Here is a 22,862-nt window from a genome sequence, read left to right on the forward strand (position 1 = left end):
CCGTCTACGGCTCGGAAGTTGCGGATTATCAGTCTCGTGGCCAGTTTATTGCGGTGGAGTTTACGCTCAATATCTTTAGCATACTGGTTGGGGTTTGGGCTGAGTTTTATCGACGATGGCCGCTCTGAGTTCCAGTGGCGGTTCCCCATTGCCTTTCAGGTTATTATGCTTATAGTCCTGTTGGGTGGTTGTTGGTTCTTCCCTGAATCTCCTCGCTGGCTATGCACGGCGGGTCGGCGGGAAGAGGCTCACTATGTGCTAACTCGGTTGCGGGGGAGAGAGAACATGGCCCGGGTGGAAAACGAGATGAGTGAGATTGAGATGGTCATCGAACTGGAGCGCAGCACTGCGAAGAGCACAACCTACTTCCACATGTTGTTTGGAGTGGGGTCGAAGGATCTGCATGTCCGGAGACGAGTACAGTTGGTAGTATGGCTCCAGATTATCCAGAGTTGGACTGGTATTGCCGGAGTCACAATGTATGCACCGAGTGAGTATTTCCATGCCTGGTCAATAAGAAGAGAAATCTGATGTTACACAGCAATCTTCAAGATCGCGGGCTTTGGCTCCCAAAAGTCCATGTGGATCGCTGGTCTTAACAATATATTTTATACCTTCGCGACTCTGATCTGCGTTTTCACACTGGATCGGATCGGTTGACGTTGGACTCTATGGTGGGGAGCAGCAGGTCAGGTGATCGCCATGTTCTTAGCTGGAGGCTTCTCCCGTATAGGGCTCGATGTAAATACCGGCAAAGAAGGATGGGGCATTGCTGCTACGGCGATGGTGTATCTATACACCTTTATATTCGGCGCTACTTGGCTCACGGTTCCGTGGCTATATCCCGCGGAGATTTTTCCTCTCATGGTTCGCGCAAAGGGAAACGCATGGGGCGTAGTAGGCTGGAGTTTAGGGAACGGGTGTGTATACCAGATTTTGATAAGCCGCATGTTAACAGCTTCAGGTCATTGACACTTGCTCTGCCATATGTCTTCGACGCGCTTGGTGAGAAGACAATGCATATTTTTGGAGCAGTGAATATTATCAGTATTCCTATTGGTGAGTTGACCCTTGGGGTACTCGTATACCAAGCTGGTAATATGCTTGAGCTTTGGCGTTAGTTTGCTGACATCACGATTAGTGTGGGCTCTCTACCCAGAGTCTAACCAACGGACATTAGAGGAAATCGATCTTCTGTTTGTAGCCGGTTCTCCGTGGGCCTGGACTGCCGAATCGAATTTCCAACCCCTCAAGATGGCCAATGCACAGTTTGGGCTGGCGAAGGATGCTGGGCCAGAGTATGATGCTGAGAAGGCGCTGGATACGGGCGACCAGCCGAAGTCTGTCGAGAGTAAGAACCAAGGATAGAAGTCGAAGCTTGTGGAACATGAATGCTTGAGCTTACGGGCAGAGTCAAATCAGAAACAACGGCGTGCACTAACTAAGTGAACTGTAACAAGGTAAAGTAGCATCAGGATCAGGATCAGGACGAAGAACCGATTCCACCAGCCGCTGGCGGTCTTGGGCCAAGGCCCACGGGGCGCCATGCCCGCTATGCCGTATCTGGCTAGTTGACAGGCCATTTGCTGAGGCCGATCATTTCCCAAAGAACAGCTCCCCAACCCATATCTGGTGCCTGTAATTGGTGGGATATATGGCCGGTGCCAACACTGTCCAAAGGCGGCTAGTTTCTTTCCGGCACCTGGTACCGCTTGTATTGGCTTGACGGGCAAGATGAGCGCGGAGAACGTCTATGATATTTGGACTTCTTTGAGAACAAATGGAAGAACCTTCAGAAACATGATAGCCTTCGAGACTGAGCTGCCGAAATTAATTGAGTGTTCGGAACCGCTTACTATATCCCGGTTGCTGTAGGATTGCGCTGTAATAAAAATGTGCCGAGCCGACATACTCAGCTCCGTGCCAACACGGAGTATTGATGATCTGACTGCGACCTATCCAAGATAATCAGCCTTGCCCGGCTTCCTCCTGCAGATGAGATGATGATGTTCTCCCAAGAAATCATATGGAGACTCTATGGAATAAGTCAATTATGGTTGCCATATTATCCGCGCATGGATAGGGGTAGTTCAACGCCGCCGAGACATCTACAAATTGTGGATAAAAAATACATAGGGTGTAAATATATTACAGCCTTATGGGCTGTAGTCCAGTCCAAATCAGGCCTTGTCTGATTGGGAATCAAGCTCCAGTCTTTGGTATACTCGGGCCCAAACCCAACCAAGTTGGCGGGTGCTACTTTGAGAGTTTGCATGGCGATAGGTAATCTTCCTGGAGACTCCGGCGTCATCAAATGGGGCAGGGGGAAAACTGGTGGGAAGAGGGTCAGGGTGGCCCAACAATGCATATTGGGGTGGGAATTCAGACCCGGACTCCGAAAGATTCAATACCTCCCGCGTATCCAGATTACGTCCTTGATTTGAGCTTCGGTCTTTTTCTTCCTTTTCTTCTTCTGCCTCACCCTGTACGGAGTATTATATCCCCCAAATTTTTCGAGGAAAAAAAAAAAAGAAAAGAAGACAAGAATTCCTTTTCTTCTCTTATTCCTCTTCTTTCCTCCTCTTCTTTTCCTCAACTCTCTTGGTGGTAAGTCCTCCCGCCCCCATTCTGCCGTGCGGCTGTTTGCGACTCCGACGGTGTGGTCGTAGCTTTGGATTTTTCTGGCCGGAGGACAACTTTATGGTTAACGTTTCTGTCAGCCCAGCTCTCCTCTTGCATCCCACCCCGACACGAACGCTCTTCGCTTCTCACCACCCTAATTGACTTTTTTCTGGCACTTCTTTCCAGCCGCTCGTGTGACCCCCTCCTGCTGTTTCACGAATTGAACGAAAGCCCGTATCATCTCCACTCCCAAGGATTTCGGGTTGTTTTCGCCAGCTTTCTTTCCTATATCCCGAACTCGTCTTCGACCATCCCTACTATATATCGCATGGGAAGCGTTTAATACATAATAATAAACACCTACTACAATCATGGGCGACGGTGCAACACCAAGCGGCGTCTCCCGCTCCGCTAAATACAACCTCCCTTCACATTTCATTGGCGGCAACCACTTAGATGCTGCTGCTCCGAGTAGTGTCAAGGATTTCGTTGCCCAGCATGAGGGCCACTCTGTTATTACTTCGGTGAGTTTTGCCAGCGACGATTGAACAGGTGATGGCCATTGATCTGTGAGAGAGACTGACCGAGGAATCTTCCGCATTTAGGTCCTTATCGCCAACAACGGTATCGCGGCCGTCAAGGAGATTCGATCCGTAAGAAAATGGGCCTACGAGACCTTTGGCAACGAGCGTGCCATTCAATTCACAGTGATGGCAACACCAGAAGATCTGACGGCGAACGCCGACTACATCCGCATGGCTGATCAATATGTCGAGGTATGAGGGCAACCCTTTCAAACAACCAAGTGTGTCAATTTTCAAGAAATCCGCTAACCTTCTGGTGTCTCAGGTTCCTGGTGGTACGAATAACAACAACTACGCGAACGTTGAGTTGATTGTGGATGTGGCCGAGCGGATGGATGTCCATGCCGTCTGGGCGGGTTGGGGTCACGCTTCTGAGAACCCCCGGTTACCGGAATCGCTTGCCGCTTCTCCCAAGAAGATCATTTTCATTGGACCTCCTGCCTCCGCGATGCGCTCTCTTGGTGACAAGATTTCCTCGACAATCGTTGCTCAGCATGCCGAAGTCCCATGTATCCCGTGGTCTGGAACCGGTGTCGACGAAGTGGTCGTCGATGACAAGGGCATTGTTACCGTGAAAGATGACGTTTACAGCCGTGGTTGCACATTCTCACCGGAAGAGGGCCTTGCAAAGGCCAAGGAGATTGGATTCCCGGTCATGGTTAAGGCCTCTGAGGGTGGAGGCGGAAAGGGTATCCGTAAGGTTGAGAAGGAAGAGGAGTTTATTAACCTGTACAATGCTGCGGCCAATGAAATTCCCGGGTCACCGATCTTCATCATGAAGCTCGCCGGTAACGCCCGTCACTTGGAAGTGCAGCTGCTGGCTGATCAGTACGGTAACAACATTTCTTTGTTCGGCCGTGACTGTTCCGTACAACGGCGACACCAGAAAATTATCGAGGAGGCTCCAGCAACAATTGCGAACCCTGACACCTTCCAGTCTATGGAGCGTGCTGCCGTGAGTTTGGGCAAACTCGTGGGATACGTCTCGGCCGGTACAGTCGAGTACCTGTATTCTCACGCTGATGACAAGTTTTACTTCCTGGAACTCAACCCCCGTCTGCAGGTCGAGCATCCCACCACTGAGATGGTCACTGGTGTGAACCTGCCGGCTGCCCAGCTTCAGATTGCCATGGGTATTCCTCTGCACCGAATTCGCGACATTCGTCTGCTCTACGGCGTCGACCCCAACACATCAGCTGATATTGACTTTGACTTCTCCAAAGAAGGAAGCTCGGAGACCCAGCGCCGCCCTCAACCCAAGGGACACACAACTGCTTGCCGTATTACCTCCGAGGACCCCGGTGAGGGTTTCAAACCCTCCAGTGGAACTATGCACGAGTTGAACTTCCGTAGTTCGTCAAACGTCTGGGGTTATTTCTCCGTCGGAACATCAGGTGGTATTCACAGTTTCTCCGACAGTCAATTCGGTCACATTTTCGCGTACGGAGAGAACAGATCCGCTTCGCGGAAGCACATGGTCATTGCCCTAAAGGAATTGAGCATTCGTGGTGACTTCCGAACAACCATTGAGTACCTAATCAAGCTACTGGAGACACCAGCCTTCGAGGAGAACAAGATCACCACTGGTTGGTTGGATCAACTGATTTCCAACAAGCTGACTGCTGAGCGTCCCGATACCATTATTGCTGTTCTGTGTGGTGCTGTCGCCAAGGCCCACCTGGCTAGCGAGGCGCGCCTCACGGAATATCGCCAAGGCATCACGAAGGGTCAGGTTCCGTCCAAGGAAGTCCTGAAGACCGTTTTCCCCGTGGACTTCATTTACGAGGGTAAGCGGTACAAGTTCACCGCCACACGTGCTGGTCTTGATGGCTACCACCTTTTCATCAACGGTTCCAAGTGCTCTGTTGGTGTGCGTGCCTTGGCCGACGGCGGTCTTCTTGTCCTTCTCAACGGTCGTAGTCACAATGTCTACTGGAAGGAGGACGCTGCTGCTACCCGTCTCAGCGTGGATGGCAAGACTTGTTTGCTCGAACAGGAGAACGATCCTACCCAACTTCGTACTCCATCCCCCGGAAAGTTGGTGAAGTTCACGGTCGAGAACGGCGAACATGTCAGCGCCAACCAACCATATGCTGAAGTTGAAGTCATGAAGATGTACATGCCTTTGATTGCCCAGGAGGATGGTATCGTTCAACTTATCAAGCAGCCCGGTGCCACTCTGGAGGCTGGTGACATTCTTGGTATCCTTGCCCTTGATGACCCGTCCCGTGTCAAGCACGCTCAGCCATTCACCGAGCAGCTTCCGCCGATTGGACCGCCTCAGGTTCTCGGCAACAAGCCCGCCCAAAGGTTCCTCCTTATGCACGGCATCCTGGAGAACATCCTGAGGGGTTTTGACAACCAGGTGATTATGAACACCACCCTTAAGGATCTCATCGGGGTTCTCCGTGATCCCGAGCTTCCTTACAGTGAGTGGAACGCTCAGTCGTCCGCACTCCACTCGCGTATGCCTTCCAAGCTGGATAATCAACTTCAACAGACTGTGGATCGTGCTCGGTCACGCAAGGCTGAGTTCCCCGCCAAGCAGCTGCAAAAGACTATGGCCCGCTTCATTGAAGAGAACGTCAACCCCGCCGATGCCGATATCCTGAAGACTACCCTTTCTCCTCTGACGCAGGTCATCAATGGCTATATTGAGGGTTTGAAGGTGCACGAATACAACGTGTTCGTCGGTCTTTTGGAGCAGTACGTTGCGGTGGAGAAGCTTTTCTCTGGACCCAAGTCCCGATATGAGGACGGTATCCTTGCTCTTCGTGAGGAGCACAAGGATGATGTTGAGCCTCTTTTACAGATAGCCCTTTCCCACAGCAGAATTGGTGCTAAGAACGATCTCATTCTTGCCATTCTCTCGATCTACCGCCCGAACCAACCCGAAATGGGTAATGTCGGCCAGTACTTCAAGGGCGTCTTGAAGAAGTTGACAGAGATCGAGTCCCGTGCTGCGGCCAAGGTCACCCTGAAGGCCCGTGAGGTTCTCATCCAGTCCGCTCTGCCGTCTCTCGAGGAGCGTCTCTCCCAGATGGAGCTTATTCTGCGTTCCTCTGTTGCAGAGTCTGCTTACGGTGAGAGCGGCCTCCGCCACCGGGAGCCCGATTTTGCTGCTTTGAAGGAGGTTGTCGACTCCAAATACACCGTCTTCGATGTCCTGCCTCGATTTTTCGTTCACAAGGATGCCTGGGTCACTCTGGCTGCGCTTGAAGTTTACATTCGTCGCGCTTACCGTGCTTACACTATCCAGAGCATGGACTATCACCACGAAGGTGAGCCTGCCTTCTTGTCCTGGGACTTCACCATGGGCAAGCTGGGCCAGCCTGAGTTCGGTCCCCTGACTTCGGGCACCCATCCGTCCACTCCCAGCACACCGACAACCGAGTCAAATCCTTTCAGGCGGATCAACTCCATCAGCGACATGTCCAACATGTTGAACGACAGCCCTAACGATATCCCACGGAAGGGTGTGATCCTCCCTGTCGAATACCTGGAGGATGCTGAGGAATACCTGGCTAGAGCCCTGGAAGTATTCCCCAAGAAGAAGCATGGCGACCAAGGTCTTATCGCCACTCTGGAGGGCAAGCGTCGCCCTGGTCCTCGTGTTGAAACCGAGTCTGCTGAACTCACGGGAGTCTTGAACGTTGCAATCCGCGATGTTGAGGACCTCGAAGATACCCAGATTGTTGCTCAGATCAGCAAGCTAATCTCTAGCTACAAGGAAGAGCTGCTTGCCCGTCGCGTTCGTCGTGTGACTTTCATATGTGGTAGGAACGGCGTCTACCCAAGCTACTACACCTTCCGAGGCCCCTCTTACGAGGAAGATGAGAGTATCCGACACAGCGAGCCCGCCCTTGCATTCCAGCTTGAACTCAACCGTCTTTCCAAGTTCAAGATCAAGCCCGTCTTCACTGAGAACCGAAACATCCACGTCTACGAGGCGATAGGCAAGGGTCCTGAAAACGACAAGGCTCTGGACAAGAGATACTTTGTCCGTGCCGTTGTCCGTCCTGGTCGTCTTCGTGACGATATCCCCACCGCGGAGTATCTCATTTCCGAGGCTGATCGCCTCATGAACGACATTCTCGATGCTCTGGAGGTCATTGGTAACAACAATTCTGATTTGAACCACATCTTCATCAACTTCTCCCCTGTCTTCAACCTGCAACCCCATGATGTGGAAGAGGCATTGGCTGGCTTCCTGGACCGCTTCGGTCTCCGACTCTGGCGCCTCCGCGTGACCGGTGCTGAGATTCGCATCCTGTGCACCGACCCATCTACCCAGACAGCCTACCCTCTGCGTGTTATCATCAGCAACACCGTTGGATACATCATCCAGGTCGAGCTCTACATTGAGAAGAAGTCTGAAAAGGGCGAGTGGCTTCTCCACAGCATTGGCGGTACCAACAAGCTTGGCGCCAACCACTTGCGTCCTGTTTCGACGCCTTACCCTACCAAGGAGTGGCTACAGCCGAAGCGCTACAAGGCTCACGTTATGGGTACGCAGTATGTGTATGATTTCCCCGAGCTCTTCCGCGAAGCATTCCAGAACTCGTGGGCCAAGGCCATTGCAAAGGCCCCGAGTCTGATCGAGCATCGTCCTCCTCTTGGTGAATGCATGGATTACAGCGAGCTTGTTCTCGATGATGCAGACAACCTGGTGGAGATTTCCCGCGGCCCTGGTACCAACACTCACGGTATGGTCGGTTGGCTCGTCACTGCCCGTACGCCCGAGTATCCCGCTGGCCGGCGCTTCATTATTGTTGCCAACGACATCACCTTCCAGATTGGTTCATTTGGTCCTTTGGAAGACAAGTTCTTCCACCAGTGTACTGAATTGGCAAGGAAGCTCGGTATTCCCCGTATCTACCTCTCTGCCAACTCTGGTGCTCGTATCGGTATGGCCGAAGAACTCATCCCGCACTTCTCAGTTGCCTGGAACAACCCTGAGAAGCCCGAGGCTGGGTTCAAGTACCTCTACCTCACCCCGGAGGTCAAGGAGAAGTTTAGTGCCAGCAAGAAGAAGGAAGTCATTACGGAGCTGATTCACGATGAGGGTGAAGAGCGCCACAAGATCACCACCATCATTGGTGCGAAAGATGGCCTGGGTGTTGAGTGTCTCAAGGGATCTGGTCTCATCGCTGGTGCCACCTCTCGGGCATACGAAGACATCTTCACCATCACTCTCGTGACCTGCCGTTCCGTCGGTATTGGTGCCTACCTTGTCCGCCTCGGACAGAGAGCCATTCAAGTCGAGGGCCAGCCCATCATCCTCACTGGTGCGCCTGCCATCAACAAGCTGCTCGGCAGAGAGGTCTACACTTCCAACCTGCAGCTTGGTGGTACCCAGATCATGTACAGGAACGGCGTTTCTCACATGACTGCTGCCAACGACTTCGACGGTGTCTGCAAGATTGTGGATTGGCTCTCCTTTGTTCCCGAGCAGAAGGGCGCTCTTCCTCCGATCCGGGCGTTTAACGACACCTGGGATCGTGATGTGGCCTACTACCCTCCCCCTAGGCAGCCTTATGATGTCCGCTGGCTCATCAACGGTAAGCAGGATGACGAGGGCTTCCTTCCCGGTCTCTTTGATGCTGGCTCATTTGAGGAAGCTCTTGGTGGCTGGGCTCGAACTGTCGTGGTCGGTCGTGCCCGACTTGGTGGCATCCCCATGGGTGTCATTGCTGTCGAAACACGCTCCGTTGAGAATGTTACTCCCGCTGACCCGGCTAACCCCGACTCCATGGAGATGATTACCCAGGAGGCTGGTGGTGTATGGTACCCCAACTCGTCCTTCAAGACTGCCCAAGCTCTTCGTGACTTCAACAACGGTGAGCAGCTTCCCGTCATGATCCTGGCCAACTGGAGAGGTTTCTCTGGTGGACAGCGCGACATGTTCAACGAGGTCCTCAAGTACGGTTCCTACATTGTCGATGCTCTTGTCAAGTACGAACAGCCTATCTTCGTCTACATTCCTCCCTTCGGTGAACTCCGTGGTGGCTCTTGGGTCGTTGTTGATCCCACTATCAATCCCGAGCAGATGGAGATGTACGCCGACGAGGAGTCTCGCGGTGGTATTTTGGAACCTGAGGGTATTGTCAACATCAAGTTCCGTCGCGACAAGCAGCTGGAGACCATGGCTCGCCTGGATCCCACTTACGGAGAACTTCGCCGTGCGGCTCAAGTCAAGAACATCAGCAAGGAGAGGCTTTCCGAGGTCAAGGACAAGATGGCTGCCCGCGAAGAGCAGCTCCTTCCTGTCTACATGCAAGTTGCTCTGCAATTCGCTGATCTGCACGACCGCACTGGTCGCATGCAAGCCAAGAACACTATCCGCCAGTCCCTCACCCTGAAGAACGCTCGCCGCTTCTTCTACTGGCGTGTGCGCCGCCGTATCAGCGAAGAAGCCATCCTCAAGCGTATGCTCGACGCGGCTCCTTCTCCCATCCAAGGTGAACCCAGCGGAGCCATCGCGAAGGATAGCACCCCGGCTTCCTCCAACGACTCTCCCCGTGACACACACCTCCGCACTTTGCAATCGTGGACCCCCTTCTCCGAGGAAGAAGTCGAGAACAACGACCAGGGTGTTACCACATGGTACGAAGACAACAAGGAGATCATCCGCGAGAAGATCGAGTCTCTCAAGTCCCAATCCCTGGCTTCCCACATCTCCGACCTGCTTTTCAGCAACCGCGATGGCAGTCTGCAGGGTATCCAGCAGGCTCTGAGCATTCTCCCTGTCGAGGAGAAGGAGGCCGTGCTCAAGTACCTCGGATCCAGCTAGATCTGAAGTGTCTGTCTATAGAGAATTTTGGAAGAAAAAGCTGCTTCTACCATTATTTTTCTGCTTTCTTCCGTTAATTACTACCCTGTTTCCAAGCGTGTCAATTTCTTATATCTTCCGACCCAGATTTTTTTGATATGTATGATGATTCATTGATTTCCAATGATTTGTTTTCCTTATTGTTTTGAGCTTGACTGGGTTAGAAGGCATTTGATATGGTATGGTTTGGTTGTTTCTGTTGCATATAGTCTTTGATCATTAGCTTTTCATTTGATGAATCTTTCATGAACTTCATTCCTTGAGTAGATTTTCGTAGTTTATCGGCCCAGTTTATAAATCATTTTGGTAGAAGTGTAGAAGGAAGACGACTTAAGGCCTCACCTCCTGATGCAACAGCCCCTCGTCCAAACCCACAAGTACGCGCCCAAATGGAGTGGTAGTTTTCTGACATTTGGCATGGACAGAATAGCTTCAATTGTAAAGAATTTCAAGCGTCAATAAAGTACATTCTTATTTTCGTCCTGCTTTTTAGACGCGCATCTATTAAACGCAGTCCGGGGATGACAGGTCCAAACTCCAAAGGATGAAATTGATCGCTGGCGCGTTATTTAGTTACTTTCCCCCGATAAGGCAAGCCCATATAAACCCCCCTAATCCCAATACTTCCTCCGTCATTCCATTTCTTTTTTAACCCCCCTTGCTTCTTTCTTCATCGTAGCCGTACGCAAGATACCCAATACAGATTACAGCGAGCGTTTACATGATTCCCGCCGTGACAAACCCACCATGGTCTTCACCTTCCAAGACGCCCTAGAGGAAATCAACCACTACGGCGTCTTTCTCTCCCCCAAAACCATCGGCCAGCTACAGGACAGAGTCAAGGCCGTGAACTCTGGAACTGCGAGTGCCGGCCCCTCACTCTCCAAGAAACGCGCTATCTCCATCTCAGACTCCGACTCCGACTTACTCTCGGACAAAGAAAACAATACCGCGCCCAACGGCGCAGATATCTACGAAGCAGAAGAAGAAGATGAGGATGACATCGACTTGGACGACGACCGCCTCGCAACCCCGAAATGGAGCTGCGGGCAACTCCGCGCCAAGATCCGCAAGTTCGTCGCAACGGACAAAGTGATGAAAGTCAGCGAGTTCCAGAAGGCCATTGGGGTGTCGGGGAAATCGTACTACGCGTTCATGAAGCAGCATGGGACGTGGGAGGGGGCTGAGTCGCATTCGTTTGTTAATGCGCATCGGTTTTTTATGAAGAGGGAGCTACTTGGACTTGATAAAAAGGGGAAGGGTAAGGGGAAGGGTAAGGGGAAAGACGAGGGGAAAGAGCCCGCGAAGAAGAAATCCAAGACGGAGGCTGCATCGCTTAAGAATGCGAAGGAGGCTGCGTTTGCTGCAAAGTATGATGTTAGCTCTATTTCGCTGCCTGGTGAAGCACAGGGCGAGGTAGCGGTCTACGACCAGTGCGATGAGATCCGGAAGAAGATCAAAGCCGTTTTGCGCGATCCGGACATGACGCGGGCTGCATTCTGCAGGGAAATCTCGAAGACGTGGCCGGATCGAGCAGCCAATCTTAAGGAAAACGCATTGCAGGGGACGACGCTGGGGTCATTTCTTTCGAAGAAGGGCTCGCGCGAGGGACGAACGAGCTTGGTTTTCTATGCCTCGTATGTGCTTTTTGAGAAGCTGAGGATTCGTGGTGGAAAGCCCAAGACACAGTTCAGGGAGGAAATGGAGGATATTTGGGGGCCCAGGGGTTTTGATATTTGGACGTCGACAAGTACAAGGTATCTTACGACGAAGAAGATGAATATCTACTCTGATGAGTATGGACAGGTTAGGGTAGGTTGATTGGTTGGCAATGTATTTAGGGGATTTTGGGCTGTACATTATGTTTTTCATTAAGGTCCTATACATAGTTGTTTGTTATTGGAGTTTTATCCTAAACGTGTTTCAATCAGGTCTCTTAAAATATCCGAAACAGTATATCAAGTTCCAATAAATGGTTATTCATTATTAAATCGTATCAAAATGTGCAGACAGGGGGTATTATTTCAGTGCGTTCCGGTCATGAAAAATAAGAGTCGAGGGGTGGAAAGAGCAGAGGCCACGACAGGGTCATGTAGTAGATATGATATATACATGGGAAAGGAGGAGTGAGAGTGAGATAAAGCATCGAGGTGGTTTGGAGCGTAAAAGAACAAGACTAGGCAAGCTGTCTTTCCAGACTGCGTCCTGGTCCAGGAGTAAGGATAGGTGGTAGGCTTTGGTATGGATTCCTGAGTCCACGACTGGTGTGTACAGGGGCCACGCTTTGGTCGTCAATGCGCAGTTGTCGGTTAAGGTCGACAGGAAGTTGATCAGGCAATGGCAGTGGAGACTGGTATCTTGGGTTCTGGGGAATATGCGAGTGCTGCATGGCGAATGCAAGGGACTCGTCGGGCCTTCCCGGGAGCGTCACGTTCGATGCTTGCAGGGTGCGGGCGATGTCTTCAAGTAGGACCTCCATCGGGGCGATGTAAGCTGTTTGGCTTTTCTCGGACCATGCTAGAACAGCACCGCAAACGCGGCCGGTCGATTTTTCAAAGACCCAAGCGCCAGAATCACCGGGAACTGAAAAGCAAAAGGTCAGCATGAGACAAGGAAAGGGATTGAAGTTGTTGGTGAGCTGCACTCACTCACCTCCAAAGTTTCCTTCCACTCCGAAGCTCGTGGAGAAGGTATGCCGGCCGTGGAGTTTCACTATTGTCATCGCCTTCGAGATCTGCCCTGTTTGCAAACCGCTAGTTCGTCCACAGCAGTGAACGTTGAGGCCGCCAAGATCTTCTAGGCGTGCGACATCGTTCAAGACAATGGGATCTCGCTGCTGTGGCGGAATTGGCTCCCCAAGCCTTTGTCTCGCTCGAGCGACTGCAGAGAGGGAGGGTTTATCATAGACAATATTTCGTGCGTCCAAACGATCCTGGTTAATGTTGATCAGAGCCCAGTCGATTTCATGTTTGAGACCATTTCGCGTCCAACGTCGAACACCCGAGGAAGCGTGAACGTACCCGAAGGAGTGGGAAGCGAGATGTTCATCATCCCGATCTTCGGGGCTTGGAAAAAAATCGTCACGGACATCATCAATGGCGGGCTGGGTTACGAAGAGCATGGGATCATCTGTAGGTTCGATGCCAGCCGTGTCCCCAATTGACGCTGCGTCATCGTCATCATACGCATACTCATCATCGCCCTCGTCGGATGAATATCCATCAGAGAGAGCAAAGTCATCGTAGTAATCGTCACCATCTTCATCATCGGATATCTCGAACTCGAGACTATGCTCAGATGCGTCATCGGCCCATGTGTACATGAGCTGTGGATCTTGAGGAGCAGGTTGCCGACACCAATTTGCGGCTGATCGAAGAGGGGCGTCATTCACAGCTTCATGAAGATCTTCGGCGTCCTCATCATCACTGGGAGCCTCGAGCATGTGGTGAACTGTCATACCATAGGGGACACCATCGACGAGAATGGCACCACCATACGAGACAGGAGGGAGATGCTCATCGTTCATGAATGCACCGATGGATGCACCGCAAAGAGGGCGTTGTTGATAACAAGGATTAGGGTCCTGTGGTGGAGGAGGGGCTTCGATTGTGCTCTGGGGCCCGGTCTTTGCGGGCCGACGACGCTTCTTTTTCGGTACTTTTGAGCGTTCAATGTCTCCGCGAAGCACGAGCAAATCCCAATCTTCTCTTTCAAGTGGGAAGTACTTCTTCAACGCCGCTCTAACCTTTTTCACGCTGGCACATGTCACACAGATTGTGGTTCTGGCATTTTCTAAGCCATCACCGGTCATCATAAGAGTGACACCGCAGGATTCGGACGAATCCTTCAAGATCTTCTGCAGGAGCTTCCTCAATCGAGGTAACATCTGGAAATTCCACTCCTTGAGGTGACTTTCTGGTATTTCGACAGTAGTGAGTTTCTTGAAGGTACGCTTCTTCATCCTCCTTTCGTCCATTCCAACCTTCATCAATTTCATCTCAGGAGCAGGAGCTACAGGCAGTGGCTGCGCAAATTGGGTTACCTGCTCGGGCCCGTGATAGTCCCGTGCAGCCTGTTTCGCAGCGTCCGCCTCTGACCCAGGAACAAGGGCCAGGGGTAGACAGTCATCTAACTCCTCGGCCCCGGGGGCCGAAAAGATGTCAATTCTGCAACATGACCAAGCAATTTTGCACAACGTGTAGATGAAGTTCATGGAAAATGAAAAGATCCCATCCGGCGCTGAAAGGTCCAAAACCGGGTAGTGGAAGGTCTGAGGTATCCTCAGGTTGAAATCAGCGGCAGGCTGGGTCGAGAGATGAAAATTGGGAGCATCCAGACATAGCTGAACCACGTGAATGTAAGCGCTGCCGCACTTGGGTCCCAGCTTCTTCAAATACATACTTTCTACCCTCTGCTTGAAGATAGAATTGTTGTATTTCAGCTTCCACAGGCGGCTGATTGGAGTCCATAGACCGATTTCCATCAGGACCAGCCCGAGAGAGTAGAGGTCATAGGACCAGGCGGCATCATCCTCGATTACCCTTTTATCGTCGGGATGGCGGTACATACTGGCGGAAAGGGGTTCGGGAGATGGGTTGTTACCAGAAAACTGAGCAAAGGATGTGAGGTAAGGACGGCGAAGATTTTCTGTCAAACCAACTTCGTCCTGATTCGAGTTTGTCAGGCCGGGGAATATGAGAACGTTGTTGCTGTTGATATTTCCGTGAACAAGGTTCTGACTCCTGAGCTGCAATACAGCCATGAGGAGGTCGTATGCTAAGCGAAACCTAGTTTCCAAGCTTGGGATAGGATAGTCTTCGCCCGACTGGAGGAGCGATACCAATGGCTTGGGCTTTAATCCATTCAAGAGATCTGTAGGATTCTGGAGGAATGGGAAGTAATGGACGGGCATCTGGTAGACGAAGGCGTAACGAGAGTTGGCGCGGTCGAGATAGTACCCAACTAAGTTCAATAGACCGAGGTGGGAAACTCGTGAATTCTGAACCAGCTGTTCAAGGGTCTGATGCACATTATCTAGCCGCGCATCCCCAGGGTAAGGAGCGTTAGAGGACGAATCGAGGACCATTGGGGTATATTCAACGAGAATGCTGATTGTAGAATCCTTGATTTTGTGGGGATATGGTAAAGCTGAGGTCTTCATCCGGCCGAGGACTCGAGAATTCGTGGATGCAGCCACCATTTCATATGGAGGCGGGTTGTTATCGTGGGAAGCACCGGTCAGTTGCAGTGCTGACCGGTCAATGAGATAGCTCCTTGACTCGGCTGAGAGCTTACTGAAAGCCCTCTCCAACTTGGGGTGCTCGAAAACGGGTGATTGTGTGATGGCATGGAGACTGGTAAAAGGAGAGTATTCAAATGCTTCCTTTGACTTCGGAGAGCTTTGATACCTCTGCGCACTATCAAAAGATGCGCCATGATACGACTTGGAGTCCTTTGTGAGGCCGGAATCCCCACCAGGGCTGGCGGCGTGGGGGGCAGGGTACGACCGAGTACGGGGTTTCCCTGAAGACTGCGCGCTGGCAGTCATGTCGCGGCGCTCGCGAGAAAGGTCATAAAGCACGTCGATGCATGCGGTCAGATCGTTGAGGAGGGTCTTGGAGCGACTGATCTCAGCATTGGTCCAATTGGTTTTGGACGGGAAACTGTCGAGACCATTTGCTGCAGGAGACTCCGCTTTACCTCCTTTAGAAGGTAAATCAGAAGCGCCCTTATTCTGCAGGCGTTCAGCCTCGCCGAGAAGGTCTTGGATCGACGACATCACACTTTCCACGACGTCGCTGAATCCAGCCTGCGTCAGCGATTCGTCTATATCGTTTGGCTGAGCGGCACTCGCATCGCTCCAGTCCAGACCCCATGCCAGAAGCCGATCTCGCTGCGTCTTGAAATTGCGGTGGATGGAGAGGAGCTCGGGATTGTCGACGGCATTGGCGGCGGTGGTGACGCTCTCACAAGATGTCTTGGTGTCGGTGTACATCTTTGTGAGGCGGCGCTGGAGGTACGAGCCCCCATGGCGCGGGAGGACGGACATGTTCTTGGCGGGAGGGCGAGCCCGGCGGCGACGACTCGAGCAGCTGCGGAGGGCGGTGGGATAGGGTTGGTTTCAGAACATTTCAAGGGCGAGCGCTCGTTGAGAGTCGATGAGGCCGAGAAGAGCAGGGAATTAGGAGCAGAGCAGCGACGGTGACAGATGAGAAAACGAGGAGCAGACTGCAAGAGAGGAACGGGTGCGAATAAGAATAGCAAGTGGGAGGGAATTCTGTTGCCTAACCAATAGGGAGTGGCGAGTGCTGCAAAGCCTCATCGCCAAGCCACAGATCTGTGACAATCACGTGGCAGGCAACCACTTTGCTGCACCTGACTCAGCACGCATCCCCCGCACTCTCCAGGATTCATCTCATGATTCAGTATCACATCGAGTCAGTGTACTTCCAGTCTTCTACTCACTGGCTAACCTCTGCCATTGCAGGCGTCTAACTGGCTTCAAAAATCAGTAATTCAAGGTCTATCACCTGCAACATCCATACACCGCTTCCACTGCGAGATTGATGGATGAATGCGGAAGTGCGGATCGATTTCCCGGGACCATATCCGTTGCTGCAGCGCAACAGGCAGAACTGTTCCAACTTCACACACATGCCATTACGAACAATAAAGTAAACACTTGATCTAACGACCCAGCCAGTCAAGAAACTCGTGCCGGTCTGAAGGATCACCTGTTTCTAAATTCAACACAAGATGACTGCGACAGTGGAAGTGAGATGCGCACACACTACAGAAGCATATCGAACACGGCCCAGCCTGTCAGTTAACTTGTGGGTCTGAACCTTTCAGACGCGTCATCTCGAACCGATAATTGGAGCCTGCCGACCAGAAAAAGCTTATATGGACAAGTCTCGTTCATTCATGCCTATCATTGCCGTTCTCCAGCCAACCAGAATGTATCAGCCTAGCCTCGAATCATGCACACCTAACAAGGCCCCCATATTAAAGCCTTGCTGCAGAGCTCTGGCCAGCCTGCGCTGCCGCTGCACAACCGGCTCTCCGCCCAAATACAGCCCCGGATGTTAGGCCACTGCCTCCGGGATAGTTGTCGTAGAACAGACCTCCCAGCATTTCGCCGGCGCAGTATAAGCCAGGCACGGGTGAATTGGTAGCCGACGAAATGACGCCCGCAGTCTGATGGTCAACCTCCAGCCCACCAAATGTAAAGGTCACACCGCAGGTTACCTTCACGGCGACATATGGTCCACGCGTAAGCGGCGTAGCCCAGTTCGACTTTGGCAGAGCCAGCTGTTTCCGAGTCGACTGCGTGGAAAGCCTATCCTTGACGGCAGGATCCCACTTATGGCCGGGGTTCTCTTGCTGGAAAGCTGCAACAGCTTCGTTATACTCCTTGATTGTAGCCAGAAACTGACTCGGATTCCTGAGCCCCCGTTTGGCACATTTCTCAGCGAGCTCCTCCAACGTCGCAGCTGTTATCCTCTCCACAACTTCGTCACGATACTCTTCACTCCGTAGCCAGGGCGCCATTGTAGCATCCCAGACCTGAAACGCCGCATGGCCAGGCTGTCCGAGGATCGCCTTCCCAAAGATCGCATATGTATAGTTGCGCATATCCACACCCTCATCCACAAACCTCCTCCCCTCGGTATTAAGCATCAACCCAAGCGGATACCCAGACTTTGTAAATTCATTCGAAATTACTCGATCCCCTGAATTCGCAGGCGCATTCGCATCCCAAGCAACAGAGTGACATCCCGACCAATTCCCCGCCTGTTTTGCGCCTGCATCCCGCATGGCCATCTCCAAACAAGACCCGATATTGTACGGCGTCCCACGCACTTTCGCAAAGTCCCATCCAGGCCCCAAGAACTGCGCCCTCATCCGTGGGTTCGCTTCAAACCCACCAGCTGCCAACACCACGGCCCCCACGCGAATCTCCGTCTCCCCCGTTGCATCCTCGACAATAACCGAGCTGACTGCCCTAGTCCTAGGATCGAGAACCAGCCGCTTCGCAGCCGTCGAGAACAGTACTTCAATACCCAACCTCTCTGCTACCCGTCGCTCATCCTCAATCAGACCTTTCCCCCCATCCTGCGTCTTAAGACACAGCCCACCCCAGAACTTGAACCGCCCATCAATCTCATACGCCTGCCGATTAAAACTCAACTGAAACCGCACCCCATGCCCCGCTAACCACTTGACCGCATCATTGCTACCCTGAACCAGAGAGCGCGAGAGATCCGGATCCGACCGGCCAACGCAGATCCGCTCAATATCGTCTGAGAAGTGGGCGTCCGTGTACGGTTCCATGTCGATCCGGGACGCTTTGGCGTCGTCTACATTGTTCACGATCGGGAGGACGTCTGGGAGTCCGTGGTGCACGGTCCTGAAGGCGCCGGCTGTGAAGTAGGAGTTTCCTCCGGCCCATTCTTCAGGACAGGAGTCGATGAGGAGGACGCGACGGGCGCCGGATTCGGAGGCCGAGATGGCGGAGCAGAAGCCTGCGTTGCCGCTCCCGACGACGAGGACGTCGATATTATCTGGGCGTGGGGCCATTTCCGCGGATGGTTAGGTATTTGTTCTGATTGGTGGAGGGGAGAGAGTATAAGATATTACTGAGATAACAGTTCTATGAATTTTGACGGATATTTTGACGGTGTAGTCGAACGTCGAATGCACGTTTGGAGTAAGCCATCTCGGCTATCAAGAAATGCTCGGTAGACCCAAATGGCGGAGGAATTCCGAGCCTCCAACTCAACATAAACTGACCACAATATTGAATTCCACAGGAATTCTTTCGATACAAGAGAGAGCAGGTGCCTCGGAAAAACTCAAGTGGCAGTGCTGTTGTCATGAATCGGAGACCCACCACTCAGATATATATCTACTCATCAACCAGGTTTACAAAATATTGGTATGCATGGAGTTGGGTAGTTAGATACTATCAGTTGTTGAAAGGCCTTTTTTTGTATTTTAATTATTTAATAGGATAAGTTGTCTGTTCGAAAGACAGACCATAATCATAGCTTGTTGTCATTACCATAAATCGGCCCTGCCTTGACCTCCTCGAGGGAATGCTTTTTGATGACAAGATATCAGAGCAGTAAAGAAAAATGAAGAGCAAAAGAGAAGTGAAGTGCATAATCAAACAATTATCCACATCAGTACTACCGGAATTTCATCTTTCTGCCGCCATCAGTATGCCAGGAACGATAGGTCAGGCACCCTATATCGGTGTAACCTCCGTAGGGCAAGCCCCAAGAAGGGGTGCCTTCTCCATCATCACTCTGTCCCTTCTCGCACCACTCGAAGTCAAAGTTTTCTTTCAAGATTGTTTCACAGTCATACCCTTTCTTCGGCGACCACGGATCCTGAGCCGGGCCCTTGCAGCCATCTCTCCAAGCGACGAAGGCGTAGTAATGAGTCTTTCCGTGCGCAATAGGACCCCATTTGATGGTGTCGTCACCGGCGTGAAATAGCCTTTTGTTTTTCAAGGAGTCCTTGCACTTCTTTGCTATAGCTTCTATCTTGCCCTGGTCATGTTCCACGGGGATGTAATCCTTGCCCGCCAAGCATACGTTGGTGGGCTTAGCTTGGGTTTGGGTTTGGGTGGCAGTGTTCGCAGTCTGAGTCTTCGAGGTGGTCTTCGAGGTGGCATGGGGGGTAGTTGACGAGCTGGTTTTCGAGGTAGTTTTCGAGCTAGCTTTCGAAGTAGTTGGCGAGGCAGTCTTCGACGTAGTTGAAGACTTCGTGGAGGTGGCGAACGTGCTGTGAGACGATGTTTTGAGCGGGCATATATCCTGAGCCTTGGAATCTCGTCGTTGATTATGGGATAAAGAACCTGGGTCCCAGAACTCCAAACTGACGATGAACCGTCCACCAACCCACAACCGCCAACTACCGATGGCTAGTTGCTGATTTCCAATTTGCTGGATACGGTGGACCTGTGTGGCTTCGACGACAAGCTTGCCGGCGCCCGAGTCGTCACTGTTAGATGGTTCGCGGCCTGTGACTTCGTATCCTGAGACTATCCAGGGTGGTGTTCCATCCTGAGGCTGTCCTGTTTCTTGGTAGATATACTTCGCCAATCCAGAGCCTATCCTGTCGGCTCGCTGCGGGTATTGGAGAGGCCCCTGAGCTACACCTTCATGGAATGGTGTAGCAATAAAGATCTGCGGCTTGAAGGATGGGTGAAGAGGGCCGGGCTGGTCTTTTGTTCCCACCAAGGGCTTGAGTGCCTCAACGTCAAAGTATTCATCACCACCCCACCACAGTGCTTCCACTGTCCACTTATCGAACCAGGCATCGGGTGTATCGACAATACCTTCATTCGTGCGCTTTTTAAAGACCCCGTCTTCATAGATATGAGAGATGTATGTCCCCTTCCTGGATATAATGGCCACCGCAGTGCAGCCCCAAAGCCCCTTCACACCCATGGCTGTCACTTCCTTAGGGAATGGGTACCACTTTCCGGTTGTCGGCTCCTCGAAGAAAAGCCATTGGCGCGAGCTGCCTATCTTTTGATTGAGCTCCCTCAGGTGTGCTTCTGGATTCCCGCCATCAGCCAGGGGATCGGTATCGGCCCGCTTCATCTCATTGTCCCGCTTGTGCGCCGCACCTGAATTGCCCATGGTGACGGATATTCCACTCTTGACAGGGAAATTGGCTGCTGTGGACGTTGAGAGATGTGCACAGTCCACTGATGAGAGGGACACCCAGCCACCACCTGCTTTGCCATGACATACGTCGCTGCCACATTTCTCTGGTGAACACAGTTCTGAAGTCGGGGTTGGAGTTACAGTAGTAGTCGTAGTAGTGTCAGTGACGGAGCACCCGGTAGTTGTGACAGTCGTTGTCGGGGAGCACGTCAAGGTTGTCAATGTAGAACCACCTGCAGTGGTTAAAGTTGATTTACACTCCACCGTCACTCTGTGTGCAGTCGCACCAGAAGTACAGGTCGACGACGAGGATGTCGAGGATGTCGAGGATGTCGAGGATGTAGTCGACTTGGATTCGGTGGTAGTCTGGGACTTGGTGGTAGTAGTATTGTCTTTGCCCTTGTCCTTGTCCTTGTCATCGTCCTTGTCATCGTCCTTGTCATCGTCCTTGTCATCGTCCTTGTCATCGTCCTTGTCATCGTCCTTGTCATCGTCCTTGTCATCGTCCTTGTCATCGTCCTTGTCATCGTCCTTGTCATCGTCCTTGTCATCGTCCTTGTCATCGTCCTTGTCATCGTCCTTGTCATCGTCCTTGTCATCGTCCTTGTCATCGTCCTTGTCATCGTCCTTGTCATCGTCCTTGTCATCGTCCTTGTCATCGTCCTTGTCATCGTCCTTGTCATCATCCTTGTCGTCCTTGACATCGTCCTTACCACCGCCGCCACCACCACCTCCGCCGCCGCTGTCACCGCCGTCGTCGCCCTCGTCTTCTGAATCAGGCAAGTCCTCATCAAGCAGATCCTTCACAAACTTCTTGGCCCCCTTCTTGTTCTTTTTTGTAACAGAATTCTTCAGATTCTTTGTATTATCCAAAATGCAGCCCAATGCACCAAATACCGATTCAGCTGCTATCTTGAATATCTTGTCCATCAGGCCTCGCTTCTTCATGGCAGGGCAGCCGAGGGATCCGCCGATTTCAGAGATGAGATCCCCCACTTCATCCTCAAGCCCAGTGATGTATTTGATAATATCTGTCGGGGCCGGGGGGTTTGGGTCCAAAATCCAGGCCCTGATGCTTGGAATGACGTTGACATATCCGGTGGAGATGGCGGATAGGCTGGAATCAAACTTACGTGACGGCATATTGCCGACCAAAGCATCATCGATATTGCTAGGGCCTGAGGTGGTATGGGGTGGAGGATTGACACCATCCGGTAGCATTATTGTGCCTGTACTGGCTGTACTGGCAGTAGTAACACTTGGCATGGAAGTGGAAGTGGGCGTGTATGTTGGCAGGCTGGTATTAGGGCTATCGCCAGGGGTGTTGTCCAAAGTTGAACGCGAACTGGTTGGTACAGCACCAGATATAGACGTGTGTGTCGGCAGACTAGAATTAAAACCACCATCGGAGGTATTGACTAAATGCGAGGTGGAACTTGCAGAGCTGCCATCGATAGGGCTAACCGTCGAGTTGGTGTTGATATTAGTGCTGGGACTAGGCGACGCGTCTGTACCGGGCAAGGTGTTTGTGGGAGCACCAGGGCTCTGCACTGGATCGACAGAGTTATAAGACGTAATGAGAATCATAGAAGTAGTGTAGGAAGTAAGAACAGTGTAGGGTGGAACCTGAGAAGACCCGCTTCCTGGAGCAGTGTCCTGCGCTACTGCGTAATGAGCAGCAGCCGACAGGACACATGCAGACCACAAGATAGAGAGCCTCATGGTGCCGAGTACATTCCAGTACAAGGCTGTAAAAGTCACCGTGAGAGTGGTAAGAAGAAGGAGGTGGGAGAAGTAGACAGCAAGCAAGGCTTCTTATAACCCAGAATCGGCGACAGCCCGTGAAGGCTGTTGACTGTTGAAAACCCATCGTGCACGCAATTATTCATTTTATCTCCGCTGAGTGTGGTTTCGAATTTAATGTAGCAAAAGACAACTCGATAATTGGCTGCAGGACCCGAAGATAGCAAGGATGTCAAGTCTCAAGCAGTCCGCAGGTTTCCGCTGAGTGGATGTTCTCTGCTTTGTCTTCATTCAGCACCTGGACAGGATTAGCGCCTGCAGTCAAGCTCATTTTCAACTCCTTACCTTTAAGAACTTGGCACTGAGTCCAGACCTGAGCTTTTACTCCTGGAGGGAAGG

General features: G+C 51.9%; 7 protein-coding genes across 7 annotated transcripts; 4 read left to right on the top strand and 3 right to left on the bottom strand.

The window, feature by feature from the left end:
- Positions 1 to 285: 285 nt before the first annotated feature.
- Positions 286 to 660, top strand: APUU_51055S (uncharacterized protein; the record flags this gene model as incomplete). The annotated part of the gene is made up of 2 exons (XM_041706121.1): positions 286 to 490; positions 542 to 660. The coding sequence occupies 2 exons, from the start codon at positions 286 to 288 to the stop codon at positions 658 to 660; spliced, it is 324 nt and encodes a 107-aa protein (XP_041558538.1).
- A 42-nt stretch (positions 661 to 702) lies between these two features.
- Positions 703 to 1,368, top strand: APUU_51056S (uncharacterized protein; the record flags this gene model as incomplete). The annotated part of the gene is made up of 3 exons (XM_041706122.1): positions 703 to 920; positions 965 to 1,059; positions 1,142 to 1,368. 3 exons carry the CDS (start codon positions 703 to 705, stop codon positions 1,366 to 1,368), a joined length of 540 nt encoding a protein of 179 aa, XP_041558539.1.
- A 1,625-nt stretch (positions 1,369 to 2,993) lies between these two features.
- ACC1 (acetyl-CoA carboxylase ACC1) lies at positions 2,994 to 9,999 on the top strand (the record flags this gene model as incomplete). The annotated part of the gene is made up of 3 exons (XM_041706123.1): positions 2,994 to 3,146; positions 3,228 to 3,398; positions 3,472 to 9,999. The coding sequence occupies 3 exons, from the start codon at positions 2,994 to 2,996 to the stop codon at positions 9,997 to 9,999; spliced, it is 6,852 nt and encodes a 2,283-aa protein (XP_041558540.1).
- A 786-nt stretch (positions 10,000 to 10,785) lies between these two features.
- Positions 10,786 to 11,859, top strand: APUU_51058S (uncharacterized protein; the record flags this gene model as incomplete). The annotated part of the gene is made up of 1 exon (XM_041706124.1): positions 10,786 to 11,859. The coding sequence occupies one exon, from the start codon at positions 10,786 to 10,788 to the stop codon at positions 11,857 to 11,859; it is 1,074 nt and encodes a 357-aa protein (XP_041558541.1).
- Positions 11,860 to 12,214: 355 nt separating this feature from the next.
- On the bottom strand, positions 12,215 to 16,087 carry APUU_51059A (uncharacterized protein; the record flags this gene model as incomplete). The annotated part of the gene is made up of 2 exons (XM_041706125.1): positions 12,215 to 12,621; positions 12,691 to 16,087. 2 exons carry the CDS (start codon positions 16,085 to 16,087, stop codon positions 12,215 to 12,217), a joined length of 3,804 nt encoding a protein of 1,267 aa, XP_041558542.1.
- A 956-nt stretch (positions 16,088 to 17,043) lies between these two features.
- Positions 17,044 to 18,618, bottom strand: APUU_51060A (uncharacterized protein; the record flags this gene model as incomplete). The annotated part of the gene is made up of 1 exon (XM_041706126.1): positions 17,044 to 18,618. One exon carries the CDS (start codon positions 18,616 to 18,618, stop codon positions 17,044 to 17,046), a length of 1,575 nt encoding a protein of 524 aa, XP_041558543.1.
- Positions 18,619 to 19,229: 611 nt separating this feature from the next.
- APUU_51061A (uncharacterized protein) lies at positions 19,230 to 22,442 on the bottom strand (the record flags this gene model as incomplete). The annotated part of the gene is made up of 1 exon (XM_041706127.1): positions 19,230 to 22,442. The coding sequence occupies one exon, from the start codon at positions 22,440 to 22,442 to the stop codon at positions 19,230 to 19,232; it is 3,213 nt and encodes a 1,070-aa protein (XP_041558544.1).
- Positions 22,443 to 22,862: the final 420 nt, after the last annotated feature.

The sequence above is a fragment of the Aspergillus puulaauensis genome, chromosome 5 (assembly GCF_016861865.1).
Source record: "Aspergillus puulaauensis MK2 DNA, chromosome 5, nearly complete sequence".
In the NCBI taxonomy this organism is placed as follows: domain Eukaryota; kingdom Fungi; phylum Ascomycota; class Eurotiomycetes; order Eurotiales; family Aspergillaceae; genus Aspergillus; species Aspergillus puulaauensis.